Source organism: Mchenga conophoros, linkage group LG17 (genome assembly GCF_057382185.1).
Source record: "Mchenga conophoros isolate Kocher_MC1m ecotype Shallow Benthic linkage group LG17, M_conophoros_male_GT1.1, whole genome shotgun sequence".
Taxonomy (NCBI): Eukaryota; Metazoa; Chordata; class Actinopteri; order Cichliformes; family Cichlidae; genus Mchenga; species Mchenga conophoros.
The window spans coordinates 938,060-958,210 of NC_140542.1; the positions used below are offsets into that span (position 1 = coordinate 938,060).

Genomic DNA, 20,151 nt, shown 5'->3' on the forward strand with positions numbered 1-20,151 from the left:
ACCCCAAAGCACTTTACACATGCAGTCATCCACCCATTCACACACTGGTGATGGCAGCTACATTGTAGCCACAGCCACCCTGGGGCGCACTGACAGAGGCGAGGCTGCTGGACACTGGCGCCACCGGGCCCTCTGACCACCACCAGTAGGCAATGGATGAACTGTCTTGCCCAAGGACACAACGACCGAGACTGTCCAAGCCGGGGCTCGAACCGGCAACCTTCTGATTACAAGGCGAACTCCCAACTCTCAAAGTAGCTGAAGATAAAACAGAGAAAAACATGAAGGTGATTTTCCTGGATTACAAGGAGACCTCCCAACTCTTGAGCCACGATCGCCTCGTAGGTTTTTACTGTATGATGGGCAGGTGTGTGGTCCAGTGGCTCACTGGAGGTTATCTTTGTGTTAATGAGTCATTCAGCAGCTGCCATGTCTGTCGCCTGTGCTTGATTGAGAAGAATGATTCTCAAATCGTACACAGTGATCCTAAGTGGATCCTTTGTGAAGAAGATGGGTTTAAATTACATTGCCAGTCTCTCCAGAAAACCCATACTTGTAGTCCACATGTGGTTAGAAAAAACAAAACAAAAACCCCACACCGCACTGCAACTGACTGAAATGAAAGGCTTGGGTGGAGCTCTGACTGAGCTGTCTGTGAGGTGGAGATGGGAAGGCGGTGGGTTGCACGAATGAGAGTCTAAGTGGGAGAATGAGGAGACTGATTGGCTCAAAGAAGGCAGGCAAGAAGAAGATTGGACTAGAGCAGAGGTGTCCAACTCCAGGCCTCGAGGGCTGGTGTCCTGCAGGTTTTAGATCTCACCCTGGGTCAGCACACCTGAATCACATGACTAGTTCATTACCAGCCTCTGGAGAACTTCAGGACATGTTGAGGAGGTCATTTAGCCATTTAAATCGGCTCGATCCTGCAGGACAACGGCCCTTGAGGCCTGGAGTAATGGTTGAGAGTGAAAACGTGGGAAAGTGGTAGTGATGTGAAGAACAGATAAGCAGGCATGAGTCATTACAGACCTTCCTTATTGAACTTACACATAAACTTCATTAGATTTTTTGTGTCTGCTAAACATTTAAGAACTTGTATAGAAATTTGACACCTAATCATTGCAGGGAACGTTGACCTCTTTCAGGTTAAACAAATATCCTGCTACAAAGCATCAAACTGATATTTAAACTGTCACTACGAAACCTTTACCTCAAACAAAATGAGTGTAGGCTGATTACAACGCTTTCTTTTGTGGATGGGAATGAGGGCAACCATGAAATGCTGGAAATGATCTTGTCAGAACAGGTTTTCAGAAGTAGTTAAAGTTGATTGGCGATTTTCACGACAGGTGAGGGTTATGCATGATTATTTATCTGTTGTTTGTTTTCTTCCCATATGCACCCCTCCCACAAATGCACACAAAAGTACCCACATTCAGTTGTATACACACTTACATGCAGTGTGTACGTTTCTGTGTATACATGTACATGTCACGTAGGACTTCCAGTGTGCCTTGTCTTGCTCTGTCTTGTCTCTGATTTAATCTTGTTGTGTATCTGTCTCTGTTGTCTCGGGACTAGTAAACAAAAGTATAGCACAGAATACACTCACAGGCCACTTTATTAGGTACACCTGTTCAACTGCTCACTCATGTGTATGTGTCAATCACATGGTAGCAACTCGGTATGCTTAGGCATGCAGACATGATCAGTCTGCTAAATTTGAGAGGAATACAGCCAGACTCCTTTGAGCTGATAGGAAGGCAACAGTAATTCAAGTAAAAACTACAGTTACAACCAAAGTAGTGTCTCTGAACACACAATACATGGACCCTTGAAGCAGATGGGCTGCAGCAGCAGAAGACTGCACCTGGTGGCAACAAGCTGAGACTACAGTTTATATGGGCTCAGCAAAATAGCAAAAAATTAGAAAAATGTTGCAAAGTCTGGTGAGTGTCAACTTGTGCTGCAACATTCACAGTAGAGTTATAATTATGCACAAATGACATGAAAATATGATCAGGGTGCTGCTGCTGTGGTATCAGGGATATTTGCTTGTTGCACTTCAGGTCTCTGAGCTTCTATACATATATATGCAACAATATTAATATGCATTACTTTTATTGTTCATAATTATACATTTAAATATAAAAATACACTTTTAAACATGAGTTAGTTCCATAATCCATGAGGGGAAAGTGGAAGCCAAACCAGCCACTCTAGCCATTTCACGTTGACCAATACCTGTTAAACCTGAGCAAGCACACCCCTGTGCAGAGGTTGTGCAGCAGAGGACAAACAAACTTTGCTTAACCTACTTTTTTTGCATGACTGTTGGAGCTGGGATATTTGGTTATACTCAGACTGCTGTGTGACTTTCTGCTGTTGTTCATGAGATGTTTACCACCCAGAGTTCTTTCTCTCTGACTGCAGTCTTGTGATTTCACACAGACCATAAATAAACTTCAACTAAAGTCATTTTCCTCATTTACACGAGTGCTCACTCCAAAGCCGAATCCTGGCTTGCAGCACGTGTTGGTGACCAACACGGCACCGGGAGGAGGGGGCCAGGCCTGCCACACGTCAAACACTTTCTGCTTCATCATCCACCCCCTGTCCCCAAACACGAGAGCTCCCACTCTGACTCCAGTAGATGAGTGTCTACAGCGGTGTTGTGTGTCTGTAATAAATGTGCCTGCCATATTTGGTATTTGTCTTGAGAGAGAACAGGAAATGCCAGATTTGGAAAACCTTTTAGACAAAAACTGCTAAAATGTAAAGGTCCCCTTTCCTTTCTGTCTTCTAGCACTGATATTAAAGCATAGCAAGAACATAAAGTAGGCCTGCCCTTTGTTTTAGGACTACAAAGTGGGATGATAAAGACAACAACGCATGCGTGCAGAGCTACTCCCGTTCATGCGGACCGGAAGTTGCAAGAAAGTTTTACGCAGAGGGACTCATCCTGTCCGCACATTCTATCTGTGGTTTATCGTCAGCGTTTGGTGCTCTAGTTAAAGGACGTTGCCCTTGTTAAACTTCAACCGGAGAGGTCAGTTTATGTACTTGTGTTCTCCTTGAGCCGACAGCATCTTAGCAGCTGGAGGGAAACAAGGAGGATGGAGGTGAGCGAAGTGTCTTTGCTAGTATCTTTGAGTTAGCTTGTTTCCCTGTGAGGAGGTGAAAGCCTCTGTCACAGCCACGGGAGCTGCTGTAGTTGCGCTCGCCGTCGTACCTGTAGCACATATTGGCCCTTTAATTAAAATTCCGTGTCTCCGCTTTGAATTTATCAAAGCTGCTTTTTACAATGTGATGTGAGCGAGCTAGCAGAGGAGAGGAAATGGGAAGAAGCGCGAGGCGTTCAACTGTCGGCGCGAGAATGACTGAACAGGAGATTCTGCATGATAAATAAAACCTGTGACATAAGTCTGTTAATGCTCAGGACCTGTTCCACACACGGGGAAAAACAAGCAAGTGTTACTCATTTGCATATTATTATATATAAAATAATAAATATAGATTTAATAAATAATTAATGTAAATATCAAATACAGAACTGTCTTCTAACCTTTCTAACAGTCGCCTGCTATTCTCACAGTAGTTTCATTCACTATTTATCTGCATAGACAGAGATTTGATTTTTTTGTTTTTTTTGGATTGACTTTGAAGGCACCATGTCGAGCTGTAATCCAAGTACTTAACCAGACCAGCTACGTGGTTCCTCTTTTATAAACGTTACCCACATGCATGGCTTTGTTCCTCGATCGTGGTCCATGATGACGTGTGGTTGCAAGACTTCTGGGAGAGGGGTTTGCCTGTAGCTGTAAAACACTGCGCACCTACCCTGAGGAAACTCTATGCCGTATGATTTATTCAGCAAACCTTTCCCCCAGTACACCAGACTTAATGCAAGCCATTACATAAGCTGGTCAGAGACCAAATATTTACTCGAAAGTTGCAGCATTGCAAATCAAACTGAAATCTTTGTCGGCATAGCAAAGGGCTTTCTTATTATCGTCACCCATGCTTGTAGAAATCATAACTATCTTGTCATGTCTTGTCCTCGCTTGCTCTGAAAAGGTTTAAGGAATGAGGATATACCAGCCGAGAAGAAAAAGCGGGAGAGAATAAACTACACGGGACATAGATTCTCCGCCAGCCCTCCGGCCTCTACCATGGAGCAAGAAGAAGAAGAAGTGGTGGCTGCAGCAGCTCGAGAGGATGAAGACTCCCAGCTGATTTACAGGATCGAGCGTCCTGTCTACAATGAAACTCTGATCCAGGCACAGCTTCTTAAACGCAAAGAAGACACCACCACAAATTGTCAGAAGCTGGCAGAAAAGTTCCAGTAAGTCTTTCTCTGGACATTTCCTGTTAACATGTCGTTGAACAGATCAGCATCGACATAGATCCACACACAAGATCCCAGTGTGCTGTGTAAACTGAAGCCAGAAGCCAGTGGGAAATCTGTGGGAGTTGATGTGCAACCTTCGAATGTCCTTTATTTGAGTGGAAAAATAAGACGTTTAAACACATTACATTGCAAAAAAGCTCCAACACTGATCTTCAAATAGATTATGTTGCATTCTAACATTTAAAAACAAATGAAAAAGTTATTCAGAGCTAAACTGCACAAACCCGGGATCCTCTGTCCCTGCTTTCTATTTGGGAACTGATGCAGCTGGGCAAGCAAAAAGGGGGAGAAGTCGGGGGTTAAACAAGTCGCCCGAACAAGGCTGGGAAATGACATGTTGATGCCAGCTCACTGGCAATTTGGGACTGAGACAGGTGGGAGGGCTTACTGAGGGGAGCTGAGGAGGAGGAGGTCTTCATACAAAAGCAGAGATGTGCTTTGGAAGCGTACAGCGAGCAACCCGGGAGTTAGTGAAGAACGGGTCTGCACTCATAACCATCCACAGGACGCAGGGGGTGTGACAGAGCTCAGGGTGGGAACCGACACAGTGACACGTTAGAGTCATTTCTAGAGATGCTTTCTTGTCATCTTGCAGAGGGAACAACAAACGTGTCATAAAGTTGTAAAACATTGATGTTTCTTAAATAACTCTTGGCTGTAGTGCAGAGTGAGGGTGAATGTTGGGGCTTAAATCTGTAACAGCAGAACAAATATTGCTACATCACTGAAATGATATTTCTGTGGTGTAAGAATGAACAAATATCTGTTAACCAGTGTGAATCACGTGGTGCTGCTATTAAAGGTATAGGAGGGATATTGTGAAGCACGAGTCATACCAAAGTTCAGCTAACACGAGGGGGCTTCTTGAATCCTGCAGCATGAAAGTGACTCCAGAAAAACTTTGTCTGTGGAGGCTTTTAAAAATCTGCTTGGTGTTGAATATCCACAGGTGTTCTTCAGAGAAGGCCAAGGCAGCAGCTCTGAGCTTCATGCCTATTCTCTCATGGCTGCCGTCGTATCCAGTCAAGAAGTACCTCTTTTCAGACGTGGTCTCAGGTCTCAGCACGGGAGTCGTGCAGCTTCCACAAGGTCAGTGAACTGTGCAGCAGCGCCGTGTGAAGCACCGAGGCTGCGAGCAGGGCCGGCTGCGGCTCCAGAGGAGCAGTTTCTGCTTCATGCTGACTCTGTTTTGGCATCGCTGACACTTTGACACTGTGATGGAGTCACTGAACCTCCAGGATTGTTTATTTGGAAACGTGTTATCTTCCCTGCTCCACAGGACTAGCCTACGCTATGCTGGCTGCGGTGCCTCCTGTTTATGGTCTGTACTCCTCCTTCTACCCGGTCCTGCTGTACACCTTCTTTGGCACGTCCAGACACATATCAGTAGGTGAGAGAGCCGTCTCTGTCCTGACCTCATGGCCCTGTGTGACCGGCTCTGCCCACGTACAAGAAAACAGTTACAATATGCTCGTCATTGTTCCATAAGCTCCGCCCTCTTATGTACTCCCTGCCCCCAACACACACACAGCAGAAAATTTCATGTTCTGTACAGAGGAGAGAAATTAAAGGTGCCGTCGCCACAGTGATCCCCGACCTAAATATTTATCAAAATATTTATTTATTGTTTGAAATCGATCCAAACAGACACACCCTGACACGGTCTGACGTCTCCTTTCAGGTTAGTGTTAAATGTAAAGTTGGTGTTAAGGTTCTCGCCAAGAAAGAAGATTTTAAATAAGATGTATAAGAAGAAAATGATTGTATATGAAGGAAACTGCTGCTTCCTGGATGTGGCACTGATTGCTGGCTTCTTCATTTTCCAGCGTGATGTTCGTTTGGAATAAAGAAACCATGGAAGCAGCTCCTGTTTCACTGCAGCTGTGTGCTCGGCCACGGCTGCTTCCTCACGTCTAACAGTATTTCCAGTAATGCTTTGCTGCCTATTATGAGGATAGGAAACTATAGCTGATTTGTTTCCAGCCTGACTCTCCTGACATTGTCCAGAATTTGTCTCTCATTGGCTCCACCTCTGTTCCTCATGTCTGCTTTCAAAAGATGGTGACGTTCAGACGCACCGAGCTGTTTTCTTTTCTCGCTTGCTTTTTGAGAGAAAAGACAAATGTAGTTAAGATGATGTCATTTTTACATGGTTGAGCTTTTTATAGATTTCTTAATCCACATTAATGGTGTCACATCGAAGTCTTGCAGGCGACGAGTCACTTTCCACACAGCTGTGTCTGTAGTGACTGTGAGGTGCACTGGGTTACACAGTGATTCAGATTATGAGATGAAAGGTGTGGAGGAAATGTTTGGATGTGTGCTAACTGTGTGCTTAGCTTTCACGGGAGGATTGTGACATTTCAGCGACCTCACCCTGTGACAGCTTCCTTTCCTTGAAATGGGTCCAAGTCTCAAATGCCAGCTGTGACCTATGAGTCCCTCTGACTGTTGGACCCAATGAAGCACCTCGCAGACAGGAAGTGTTCCTGTAAAACTGTCACATGGTGAGGAAACAACACGTCACATTATGGCAGAATAAGACACAGATGAGCCTGATGACAGCGCACACTTGATGAACAGCACCAAAGTGCTGCAGTGATGTTTGGTTTAGTGCAACTGTGTGTGGGAGAGGGTTTCCTGAAAAAGGACAGGTGCGATAAAAATATTACGTTTCATTTTGTTAAAGCAAACTGTGCTTTTATTGAACCTTCGTGGTCCTCTGCGTATGTGCGATGGTTTGGATATTTCTCTGTGAAGAACAGAAAGAGCTGAAAGAGCTCCGTGGTCCCACAGACTAAACCCAGCATCCTTTCAGACACAGTGCTTCATGTCTCTCACACTTTGCATAGTGAGATTCAGTTTCTGCCTTCCAGACGAAGGCTTCTGCTCCCACAGGGCAGATGATCCCGTCACAGCTGTGTTACTTTGTAGGTTACAGTTTGTCCTTCTGTTTGCAGTAGTGGTTCTGTCTGTGTGCACGCGAGGGTGGATGACTCTATCTACAGGTGCAGGTTCTTAAAGCAAATAAGAAAACCCCGTTATCACATGATAGACGAGGTGTGTGTGTGTGTGTGTGTGTGTGTGTGTGTGTGTGTGTGTGTGTGTGTGTGTGTGTGTGTGTGTGTGTGTGTGTGTGTGTGTGTGTGTGTGAGTGACGTCATGTTAAGACTCCATTCATATTTGACTGACATCCACCGAGGTCTTCAAGCTCCACTAGTGATTTTATTGGTTAAAAACTGACAGAACCTTCTAACTTAAACTGTCATTCATACATGTGTGTTGATATTATACAGACAGTGCTGTATACATGCTGCTTTCCTTCTCACTGAGTGTTTATGGGGACTGTAAATATGACGTTATTACCTGATCTTCAAACGTTCCTAAAATGTTTTTAAAATTCTGATTAACATTGAGGAAGTGATGCTGGGGCTCACATCTGCATCCAAATGTCACCTTTGACCTCTACCTTTAAAGTAAATACTGCCCACAGAGGCTTAACCTTGTGCTCTGGTTTCAATCCAAGCAGGTTTAAATGTTTTTAGTCTCTTAGGCTGCGTTCACTCTGCAGGTCTTGATGCTCAATTCAGATTTTTTTGATCAAATCCGATTTTTTTGTCTGCTCGTTCACACTACAAATAAAATGTGACAGCAAACGCGCAAAAGAAGACATCACACACAACGCGCTCTGTTTAGACCCAGAGCAACAGTATTGTTTTTTGCTTTAAGTTATTTTCTTATTTACATAATAATGTCGATAACCTAATAATGATCCTTGTTGCTGTTTTAGAGAGAAGTGGTGCTTCAAAGGATAGCTGCAGATTTCTGTCAGAATCTGCAGATTATACAGTACAAATTAAATGTTCACGTTTCTCCAACGTTGTCTTCCCAACAGTTTCACTGACATCTACACGGGATGGTCAGGAAGCGTTCACCATGTCTTCTCCGGCGCTGATAATTGGCGTCTGTCTCGTGTCAGTGACGTAAAAGACGGATTTAATGCGACATGACCATCAAACAGCAGTCGCTTTCTAAAACATCGGAGATGTATTGGATTCAGGACCACATATGAAAGTGATTGGATAGATGGTCGCATAGGGTCAGAAAAATCGGATTTGATGCGCTTTTGCCTGCAGTGTGAACGTAGCCTGAATGATAATCAGCATGTACCCACATCATTTTTGTGAATTCGAAAGTTTAGTAAATGTAAAAACAAAACAGCAAAAACTGCAACATTATAACCCCTCAGAATGTGTCTCCTGTGGAAGGTTTTTAAAATCTGAGCTTGACAGATGTTGTAAAACTTCACTTTCTAACATCTTCCACAACTGGGATTGTAAAACTCGCTGCCTCTAACTATGTAAAGACTGACATAAGCAGCAGGACTGAGATTTCATTAAACCCAGCCTCAGTTGTCTCACCAATCTGGCTGCTTTCTTTTCTCCAACGCTGTCACGCTTGTCTCGATTGTCAGTTTAAATCCGTCCAACAAATGGGTCCAATAAACTAGACCTGCTCAACCCTTTGAAGCTGAGGAGCTAATCTGCAAAGATTGTAAATCACCGCTGGCCAAAATCTGGCCTGACATCAGGTTGCTGTGGGAATGATGACAGAGAACGAGAGGCAGGACGGCCTTTACCGTCACAGGGTGGTGAGAGGAAAGGCCGGTGCGAGCACAAGTCTGCAGTTTCTGTGCTGCGTTTGAGCGCTCGTTGTACTCGACATCAGCTTTGACCCCAGCCTATCATAGCGCTGCGTTTGTGTCGATGACCTGCAGGTACCTTTGCTGTCATAAGTCTGATGATTGGGGGCGTCGCTGTGAGGGAGGCACCAGACAGCATGTTTATGAATATCAATGCTACTGGATCCAACGCATCTGATGCCATCAACGTGGAGCTTCGTGATAAGAGCAGGGTCCAGGTGGCCGTGATGGTCACAACCCTGGCGGGACTCATCCAGGTCAGCCTCCCACCTGCAGAGCAGCCGTGGCTAATCTGTTTATCCAAAGCAGCAGCAGCATGTCTGAATCACTGTTGATGTATCAACTCGATTTTAACTGTTTCTGTATTAAACATTGTTTTTCAAAAACAGAATGACCCCCCTCTTCTTCTGCATTCCTTTCAGATTGTTTTAGGTCTTCTCAGGTTTGGCTTTGTAGCAATCTACCTCACCGAGCCCCTGGTGCGAGGCTTCACCACAGCAGCATCCATGCACGTCGTCATCTCCCAGCTGAAGTACTTGCTGGGGGTGGAAACGCAGCGTTATTCTGGGTTTCTCTCTGCTATTTATGTGAGTTTTGAGAGGCCCTGTCTTTCTCCTTCCCAGAATGGTCAATGAATCGCTAACACTCACCTTTCTGTCACTGCAGAGTGTCAAAGCAGTGCTCAGCAGAATCACCAGCACCAATATTGCCACTTTCCTTCTGGGGCTCGGGTGTATCATCTTCCTTTACGTGATCAAAGTTCTCAACGAGCGCTTCAAGAAGAAGCTGCCCATTCCCATTCCTGGAGAGATCATTGTGGTCATCGTGTCCACGGGCATCTCCTATGGTTTGTCGTTATCAAAGGAGTACAAGGTCCATGTGGTTGGGAACATACCAACAGGGTAGGCCGCACACTCTATTTGTTTAAGTGTCTTTTGGTTTAAGCTCGTGTTCTCTACACGTATGTGACAGAGGTCTACAGATGTTGTCTTATTGGTTACAGGCTTCGCCCTCCTGCTGCCCCAAACATCTCGCTGCTGCCCAATTTGGTCACAGATTCTTTTGCTATAGCGATTGTAGGATTCTCCATGGACGTCTCGCTGGCCAAGATCTTTGCCCTGAAACATGGCTACAGTGTGGATGGCAACCAGGTGAGTGTGTCCACAGGGTGAGCTGCCGATGAGCCTCTGGCCTGTGTGTGACTAAATGTTTGGTTAGGACACTTTGGGTCTTCTGGATGACGGGACGTCCTCTAGCTGTTTGCTGCAAATCTTGTAAAGTTATATTTTTATCCTGCGCGCTGATATTGGAAATGCTGCTCACAAAAAGGTTCATTGTTCCAGTTTGTTGGAACGTGTTCATTTCATTGAACACTGAGTTGTTTGGAGCGTTGTGTAGTTGCCTGACTGTACTATTCGTTGAAGACTGAGCAAAGCGTGTCCTCCAGTGACACATAGCTGACAAATAAATGCAGGTCACGCATTTAGCAAAGCACGACTGTGGAAAATATACGGGTCGCATTTTCCTGAAATTGTCCAAAGCTGACGTGTGAAAATGTTGTTGCAGAAGGACTTTCCTCTCTTTTTCACGGTTTTCCTCCACGTGTCCACTTTCAGGAGCTCATTGCACTCGGTCTGTGTAACTTCATCAGCTCCTTCTTCCAAACGTTTGCCGTCACCTGCTCCATGTCGAGGAGTCTGGTCCAGGAGAGCACAGGAGGCAAAACACAGGTGACACACACGAGCTGCAGGAGTGATTACACTATCTAAATTGGTGCTGTAAAGCTGTTGTTAGAGTGAGAGGTGTGTTGATGGAGTTATTGCTTTTTATGTGTGCTTTAGATTGCAGGGCTCCTGGCGTCGCTGCTGGTGCTGGTGGTGGTGGTGGCCGTCGGCTTTGTCTTCGAGCCGCTCCCTCAGGTGAGTTCCTGTTTGATGTTTGGGCGTGACCTGTGAGCCTGCACACACCTAAATGTCGTCTTTGGCTCTCGTTTGCTTGTGTTTCTCAGACTGCGCTGGCTGCCATCATCATGGTCAACCTCATAGGGATGTTCAAGCAGTTCAGAGACATTCCCAGTCTGTGGAGGACCAGCAAGATTGAACTGGTCAGTCTTTAAAACCAAGCTTAGCTGACTTAAAGTGCACCGTTGTTCTGAGAGGTGTGTATGTGAACCCGAGTGAATACACAGTGGAGAAGCTGAGGTTGCAGACAGAAGTGTGACTATAATGTGCAGGAGTGGAAACGATCAGATAAATGCACGTCGTCTGAAGACATTTGCTTATGTAAAAACTGCTTTGGTCTTGCAAAACGCTTCCTCTTCATGCTAGTTTCATGTTACTTTCTTTTTTGTCCTCTCAGGCCATCTGGGTGATCGCCTTTATCGCTTCTGTGCTGCTGGGACTGGACTACGGCCTCCTGGTGGCCGTCACATTCGCCATATTGACAGTCATATACAGGACACAGAGGTAATGATTCGAATATGTGTTTTTCCTTGAACTGAAGCTTAAAGGCAGCTGTGAGAGTTTTCAAAGAGCAGGTTTGATTTGTGCTCTGAGCTGTTTTCTTTCTCTTCCAGCCCTAAAACTTCCATCCTGGGTCACGTCGCTAACACGGGGCTCTACTGTGACGTCGACGAGTATGAAGAGGTAAATGTGTGAGGAGAGAAACCTGCTCCGTGTGAAACATCCACACTGACCAAGCCTGCTGTTTGTGTTCTCAGGCGGCTGAATATGAGGGGATTAAGATCTTCCACTCCAACTCTTCAGTCTACTTTGCTAACAGTGACCTGTATGTGAACAGCCTCAAGGAGAAGGTAGCAGTGTGTTTGAGTGTGTGGAAGCAAACAGAAACCCTTTTGTGGGGGAAATGTGTGAAGCACTTATTATCACCTGACTCGGTCTGAGAGGAGCAGCGTGAGCGTGTAATCATCTGGTGGTAGATGCGAGCAGAGCTCTACTTTGAGATGAGCAGGAATCCGTTTGCTTGTGTTTTCACTGTCTTGGCTACAAATGAAGGTTTGCAGTTGTAGCCTGTTCACGTTACAGCTGAAGCTTCAACAGTTCAGTGAAAACGTTTCTCTGTTGCTACTGTGGTGGCATGTTGAGTCCTTAAAGGGGAAAAGAGTCCCGTTGTAAGACCATGGACTGAGCTCAGTGTTTACGAGTCACAGCCATGCCTGATCGCCTCAATAACACAAAGAGACGCTACAAGAGCTCAAAAAGCAACACGGTGCCACGACCAGCTGCAAAGGGTAACAGGGTCATTACGTTACTGCTTCAGAGCTTGGACAGTTGATGAAACTATGAATTCTGGGTAATTACGTTTTCACCTAGGTGCAGGTTTGGATAGCTTGTGTTGGTTAAACAATGAAATCACACGTTGAAAACTGCATTTTGCTTTTACTCAGGTTATCTTTGTGCAAGATTAACGCTTGTTTTGTGACAAATCAGGTGAAGCACAGATGTTACTGAAAGCAGTTGATCATGTGCTTCATGCTTATTGTGTTAAAGTAAAGACGTCGATATGTGTTTGTTTTGTAAACATTGTTTCAGTTCTCATTTTTGTTTTTCATATTCAATTCAGCTTTATTTACACAGCGCCAAATCACAACAACAGTCGCCTCAAGGTGCTTTATATTGTACAGTAGACCCTACAGTAATACAGAGAAAAACCCAACAATCATATGACCCCCTATGAGCAGCACTTTGGCGACAGTGGGAAGGAAAAACTCCCTTTTAACAGGAAGAAACCTCCAGCAGAACCAGGCTCAGGGAGGGGCGGGGCCATCTGCTGTGATTGGTTGGGGTGAGAGAAGGAAGACAGGATGAAGACATGCTGTGGAAGAGAGACAGAGATTAATAACAAGTGTATTATGTAATGTAATATGAATAATTATCAGAGAAAATGCCAAAATAAGAGGTGAGGTAATGGTAGAGGTAAACGAGTGAGGGAGAATGACGTGCTGAGTTGGATGTTAACAGCTCTGTTGTGATTATGTTGATCTTTACAGACGGGGCTAAACCCTGAACACTTACAAGCTGCTCGGAAAGCCCAAAAAAAAAGAAAGGAGAAGACGAACAGCAATCGGTCGTCTCCGCTGAAAATCTGTGCCAAGGTGGGTCGCTGTTTGTCTTTTGTCTATCCAAACTTTGAGCTTTGTCAACAGGTTAAATACACACTCATGTGACGGTCGTGTGTGTGTGTGTATATATAATATGTTTTGTGGTGCTGCTTTGTTTCTAGTACAAGGATGAGGCAGTGACTCATGACGTTTTGTCCCAGAGCCACGTGGCGGAGGATCAGAAGAACGGCCAGTTTGGCGACAGACATGGCGACTCAGAGGAGGCGGTCTTCCTTGAGCCTTTCAGCACAGTCCACTCCATCATCCTGGACTGGACGTCTGCAACTTTCATCGACTCAGTGGGAGCTAAAGCCATCAGACAGGTTCTGGCCCTTTCTCCAGCGCTGCACTGCACAGGAGCACCAGCTGCATATTTTCACTGAACTCCAGTCACTGTTTCATGGTGTAGAGCTCAAATACTAAAAACTATTATCTCTTTGTGCAGGTCATTAAAGAGTATGCCGCCGTAGATGTCCGGGTGGTCATAGCTGGCTGCAACAGTAAGTGACTATTAAGACTTTTCATTAGATCTGAAAATATCTGTGCACATGCTCTGTTTTATACGCACTACGTACAAAACGCAATTAAAACCCATCCATCCATCTATCCTCTTATCTTTACAAATTGCTGTGGGGACTATTTGTGGACCATGAACTGTTCATGAAACCAGTTAGAGGACTGGTGCTTTGTTACACATCGTCCTGCAGGAGTTGGTACACTGTGGTCAGAAAGGCATGGACGTGGAAATATCCCTCACACTGTAGCACCACTGATTCAATGCAGGAGGAATCCATGCTGTTATGATGTTTGTACCAAAGTCTGCTACAGAAAGCCTGTGCATACTGCAACCTCAGGTTTCTGTTTGTCGCTGGGCGATGTGGCGCCCTGTGGTCTGATGCTGCTGTAGCCCATCTGCTTTCCAACACGAGGTGCATTCAGAGAAGCTCTTTGGTGGTAACACATGGTTATTTGAGTCACTCTTACCTTCCTGTCACGCTCGACACATCTTCTCCCAGAGAACTGCTGCTCGCCTGTTACGTTCTCTTGTTCAGACCGTCCTCTGTAAACCTCAGAGATGATTGTGTTGGAAAGTCCCGGGAACTTCTAAAGCACACCTGATATCTAGTCATGCCATGTTCATTCTGATGCTCGCCTTGAACTCCAGCTGATGTCTGCATTGAGCTTCTGCCATGTGATTGGCTGATTTCGATGTTTGCATGAATGAGAACATAAGGTCTGTAAGTGGAGACCTATAATAAAGACAAGTTCCACACACTGGGGTCATAATGTAAAGGATGGAAACAGGCAACAAGCGCTATGACAGAACTCTGTTGAAAGTTTTGGTTTGAATGATTAAGCCTGTGGGTCCTGACAGACCTGTGCAAACACAGCCTGTGGTTCACAGACTGAAGCCATTCCTGCAGTAACAAACAGGATGCTCCTGTTCTGCACATTTGGGATTGAAAATGAGAAGATATCATTTGGAACCAAATGGTAAACATGTCACACGATATATTTACAGTTCACTTTCAGTATATTGGCTCACGAGCGCGCAGGATGTTTTCAGAGTGGCAGCTAGCCAGAAGAAGGCAGGGATGAAGCTGCAGCGGCTCGTTTCACACTGTAACAAAGCTGCTGTCCAAGAAGTGAACACAGCAGGTTGCTTTAGTTGCTTTGTGTGCCCTGTAAATGGAACAAAGGTATCACTGCAGGAATGTCAGTGTCTGCACAGAACGTTTATTAGCCCCACTGCAGTGAGTCTTTCCTTCACTAAAGTCTGTTTGTGTTCAAATGGTTTGAAAGTGGTTGTTGTCATTGATGTAAATACTGAGCCTGCTGCATGCTTCTCTGCAGGAAACCTGCTGGCTGAACTGGACACCTTGAAGTTCTTCACTAAGGACCTGACCACAGACTTCCTGTTCCCCACCGTCCACGACGCCGTGCTCCACTGTCAGCACTCAAACTCTCACCCGTCTGTGGCTGCGGTCAGCGACACGACCTGAGAGGATGGGACGTGGTGGCGCTCTCACAACCTCACTGTGAACTTGTTTTCAGCTGAAATATCAGGAGTGTTTTTCAGTCTTGTTAAAGTTCCAAAGCAGCAAGAACATCGTTTTAATCAGAACCTTCAGGATGTGGCGTCCAGCCTGATTTCTCTGCAGTGTTGACGCTGCACTTTAGTCATGTTGTAGTTCTCACTGTTTGCTGAAGTACTTTTTAAAGCTGCAGCTTTGTCTACATGATGTTAGCAGGTACTGTTGGAGGCCTTGTTGTAAACATGTAATACTGACCACCTCATTATCACGCTGGTACCAAATTGTTACCTATAATCTGTCAATATGATTTTTGTTATTCTGATCTGGAATGACCTTTCCAGTCTGTTTGCAGTGTCATGTTGCCGTTACTGTACACTTGCATTGGTATGACTCATATATGAATGCAGTGGACAGCTTTAATTGTGCTGTTAGTGAACGACACAGGAGGCCTTTCAAGCTCCCTGTGCTTATTTTGTTAAACACTGAAACTGAAATCTGGAATAACTTTTATTTTTTAGTGAACAACAATAACAACAAAACAAAATCCTTTTGACTCTCTTTTTTTTGACAAAGCCAAATCAGATACAAGCACACACTCAGTTGTAGGTCATGTATCTGGGAGTGGCGCTGAACTTGGCGTATGATTTGATGACCTTGTTAACGGCTTCCAGGAAATCTTTCTCTGTGGCGATCTTCCTGCGGGCCCTGATGGCAAACATTCCTGCCTCGGTGCACACGCTGCGGATCTCGGCACCTGAAAGGAAGCACGATTTAAGAGAGTGCTCAGACTTTCAGAGAGCTATTAAACCTGTAGACGACCTTTATCCCACGCTGTCAAGCCATTCAAAACAGTTTGACTTGGCTGAAATACAGGATCGTGTTAAAGGACAGCCAAAACTCAGACTCTCATCTACTTTAACATAACATACTTCCAAGTTTATAAAGGGCAATAAGAAACCTTTCCAAGTAACAGGTTGCCCCCGTGTGGTCATACATCAGTACTACACTAAGAGGTCTGAACTCTTCTAAACTAACAAGAAGTCGATAAACAAATTGGAAAAATACTGGAAGTTTAGTGCAGCGGTCCCCAAGTTTTAATTTATCTCTGACAATATTTTCACAGACCGGCCTTTATGATGTCGCAGATCAGTAAAACAAAATAAAACCAGTACTGGTACCAAACACCGGGAAAACCAAACATTTCACACCCAAGCCTCAACTCTTACGGCTCGGTACCGGTCCGTGATTTGGGGACCGCTGGTTTAGTGTCTCTATGACAACGGCATTCTGAAGGAAAGGACAGCTGATGTATGCCACACCCACACGAGCAGGAAACACTAAAACAGATAAAGACGCAGCTGAGGGAGACTGTGACTCGACAGGAAGTAACGTCTGCTCTGCAGTCTTACCGGTGCTGTTGGGACAGAGGCGAGCCAGCAGCTCAAAGCGGATGTCTCTCTCCACACTCATAGAGCGGGCATGGATCTTGAAGATGTGGGTGCGACCCTGCAACGGCGGGTTTAAAGATGGTTGAATTGGACAGAGCTACATCGGAGAAGTGTAACACAGTCCAGTTTGAAACTCACCTCAAGGTCAGGCAGGCTGAACTCGATCTTCCTATCCAGACGTCCGGGCCTCATCAGGGCCGGGTCCAGCGTGTCCGGCCTGTTGGTGGCCATCAGCACTTTGATGTTGCCTCGAGGGTCGAAACCATCCAGCTGATTGATGAGCTCCAGCATGGTCCTTTGGACCTCGTTGTCTCCACCGGCGCCGTCATCAAAACGAGCACCTGGCAGGTTCAGAGGGTTACACGCTCAGAATGGATTTCTCTTCACGCTGGATTAAAAGGGCTGCTGCACGTCAGTGGATGTTTTTTTTTTTTTAAGTAATGAGACTAACCTCCAATAGCATCAATTTCATCAAAGAAGATCAGACAGGCCTTTTTGGTCCTGGCCATCTCAAAGAGCTCACGCACCATCCTGGCGCCCTGTGAACGAGTTCAGGAAAAGTCAGACGTTTACGAGAATCAACCTTCCTGATCTGAACTGCAGCTAATCTTTCTTTTCGTGAGCGCACCTCTCCCACGTATTTCTGCACCAGCTCGGAGCCGATGACTCTGATGAAGCAGGCGTCTGTTCTGTTGGCCACAGCCCGGGCACACAGGGTCTTTCCGGTTCCGGGGGGCCCGAATAGCAGCACACCTTTAGGAGGCTCAATTCCCAGATTGACAAACCTCTCAGGCTGGTGAGAAGAAAAAGACGACAAGTGAGCTCCCATGTGCAGAAGACAGTTGCTTCACTCGTGCCTCAGTGGTGGTTCTAACTTTGGAACACTCACATGGAGCAGCGGAGTTTCAACCACCTCTCTTAGCTTCTCAATCTGCTCCTTGCATCCACCAACATCACTGTAGGTCACATCAGGCTTCTCTTCCACCTAAAGCAAGTGGGCCAAGGAGTTATCACATGCAAGCAGACAGATAACCAAACAATCACAGAGTATCCTCGCCTCCCAACCTGCATCATGGTGACAGTGGGGTCGATTTTCGGAGGCAGAGGAATGTGGATCTGATACTTGTTTCTGTCAACCCTGGAAAAACAGAAAGGACACTAAACTTAGCTTACGGCTGACGGAACCTTCTGGAAACTATGTAACACCTCTAAATCATGTTTCTGCCTCACCCCACTCTCATGCCCTCCTCGATGTCAGTTGGAGCCACCTGGTCACTCAGGTCCACCACAAACTTGGCAAACTGTTTGACGTTGATGATGTATTTGGGATCCTCAGAGTCTGCATTGATGATCTTTGTGCATCTTTCAGAAAGAAATAAAGAATCATGAAGCTACATAATGGAAATGCTGTGGAAGGAAGTAGGAAAGCTAAGAATATTCCCGTCAGATTAACAGGAATGTCGCTCGAAACATCCCAAAGGGAAGATCAGCGATATAACACCACACTTTACATTTTGGTGATGTTAAAGTCGAACATTTACCTTGCTACCTGCAGCGGCTGCTCGCTCTGCAGTGTCTGCTTGTCAGCAGCTAGATCCCAGAGAGCCGGTGGAGCCAGGCCTGTGTCAGACTCCTTGATGCCTGTGTAATTAAAAAAAACAAATCAGACACAAAGCATCTTGTGCAGCCCTCCAAAGTACCAAAACCGTCCATATATACTCCTCTGATAAAGCTGGACAACCGTTCCAAATTTAAGATGATCCATTTTCAACAACAATGCAGCCCTTTGCATTTTTTGGAGTTAAAGTCAACTAGACATGCCTTTTTAAAATCTAAACTGGCCCCATAGCTGTGGGTTGTGGTAGAAAAGGTGATCTCTCTTTGTGTGTTAAACTAGCCCAGAGTACAGGCTGGCACTGGGTGGCTGGGAAAGGCCAGCTAGACAGCTGCATCTGAAGTGACAGGCCGTGCAAGCACCAAATAATTAAATCAAGGAGTGAAAATACATGAGATTTAACTGGCACCTAATGAAACTAAAATGTCCAAATGTATTTGTGCAACAGTGTTATTGAGTCCTGTGCATGTTGCAGGATAATCAGTTAATATGCACAGGACCATGCAGCTGCAGTTATCATTGTGTCTGTAACTTGGGACGCACAATTTGCTAAACTTGCTGATTTTGTATCGTTTCTGGATGCGACAAAATTCATTCAGGATCAGGCTTTTTAGTTCAGAAGCCTTTTCTGATTTGCGTCTCCTGCTGGAATCAACGAGCGACCTTCCACTTGTCAGCCTAATGTGTAAACCACTTCTATGGAGCTACCAATACTTCCTGTACTACTGTTGGTTGTTAGAAATGAAACTGAGAATATCTGAATACATTTATAAGTTGTAATGGTGAATTCCAAGTAAAGAAAATCTAAGAAAGCCGGAGTAAAACCCCTGAGTTTGACCCAGTACTTGAAATCTGGTCAGACACAAGTGGCCTCCTAAGCTGGAATTTTTGAAGGTTTAGAAAGTTAGTTCGGCAAATGAGCTTTTCAAATAAATGCCGTTTTATTGCTTATGTCCGGTTTAATCACCAAGCCCAGTAAGAAGCTTACTGAGAACATCTTACTGCCCTGCTGTGGCACAAATGTACTTCTGAATTCGTCGCTCACCCGTCAGCTCGTTTATCTTCTTGAGCAGCTGCTGAATGTCATCTTCCACTTGTTTGATCTGCCTGGAATAGGTACTCTGACCCTGGTGGTGAACAGCAAGCAACACATTCACTCACTGTGGAATCATTTCCTTGACACTTGCTTGGTGTCGTGGTTTGAAAGCCATACTTACATATGTTTTGAGCAGAGCGATGTCCCCTTCATCCAAAGCTTTAAAAAAGAATCACAATCACATGAATGCGTTTGCACTCCGACACTGTTGTCGGACTGAGCGATGCAGTATACACAAGACTTTTTATTCCACCATCAACACATATTTATAACAACATGGTAACAAATACATTCAGCAGGAGCAAACTGTTTTCAACGAGCTAAGCTAACATTAGCAATGTTGCTAGCTGATATCGGCGCTTCCTTTCGGGAAATAATATCTTAGGGTTTAAAATAAACGATTTTAGATATACCTCTAATAGGGGAGTCACCCTTCTCCTCGTCCTTAATCTTCCTTTGGTCGTCTCCCAGATAGTCCGGCATGTCTAACGTGTGAACAAACTGTCTGGTCACGAACAATCAGGACTGCTAAACTCTACAATTACACAGCAGCTTTGGACTTCCGCCGCTATGCGCAACTTACCGGAACACACAAGCGGGAACTGTAGTGAGGATGTACCAGCTTTACGGGTTTAAAAAATATAATATTATCATGTTGTTCTGTTGGGGGCTACAGGAATCTTGTGCGTATCATTTTTACATCCTAATTATTAGAGAAACTGT

The 20,151-nt window shown here is 45.2% G+C and overlaps 2 protein-coding genes across 2 annotated transcripts; one reads left to right on the forward strand and one right to left on the reverse strand.

Moving 5' to 3' along the window:
* Positions 1-2,912: 2,912 nt before the first annotated feature.
* Positions 2,913-15,816, forward strand: LOC146554813 (prestin-like). Its single transcript, XM_085252076.1, has 18 exons — positions 2,913-3,122; positions 4,078-4,345; positions 5,361-5,500; positions 5,691-5,801; positions 9,189-9,370; positions 9,536-9,700; positions 9,780-10,015; positions 10,117-10,264; positions 10,730-10,843; positions 10,955-11,032; positions 11,122-11,217; positions 11,472-11,578; positions 11,689-11,758; positions 11,833-11,925; positions 13,123-13,227; positions 13,356-13,556; positions 13,679-13,733; positions 15,088-15,816. Exons 2-18 carry the CDS (start codon positions 4,173-4,175, stop codon positions 15,234-15,236), a joined length of 2,223 nt encoding a protein of 740 aa, XP_085108202.1. The 5' UTR covers positions 2,913-3,122; positions 4,078-4,172; the 3' UTR covers positions 15,237-15,816.
* On the reverse strand, positions 15,764-20,020 carry psmc2 (proteasome 26S subunit, ATPase 2). The gene is made up of 12 exons (XM_085252080.1): positions 19,842-20,020; positions 19,550-19,587; positions 19,378-19,459; positions 18,259-18,358; positions 17,948-18,079; positions 17,783-17,855; positions 17,607-17,702; positions 17,346-17,510; positions 17,169-17,256; positions 16,856-17,058; positions 16,679-16,775; positions 15,764-16,023 (listed from the first exon to the last, which is right to left on the reverse strand). The coding sequence occupies exons 1-12, from the start codon at positions 19,909-19,911 to the stop codon at positions 15,866-15,868; spliced, it is 1,302 nt and encodes a 433-aa protein (XP_085108206.1). The 5' UTR covers positions 19,912-20,020; the 3' UTR covers positions 15,764-15,865.
* Between the last annotated feature and the right edge of the window lie 131 nt (positions 20,021-20,151).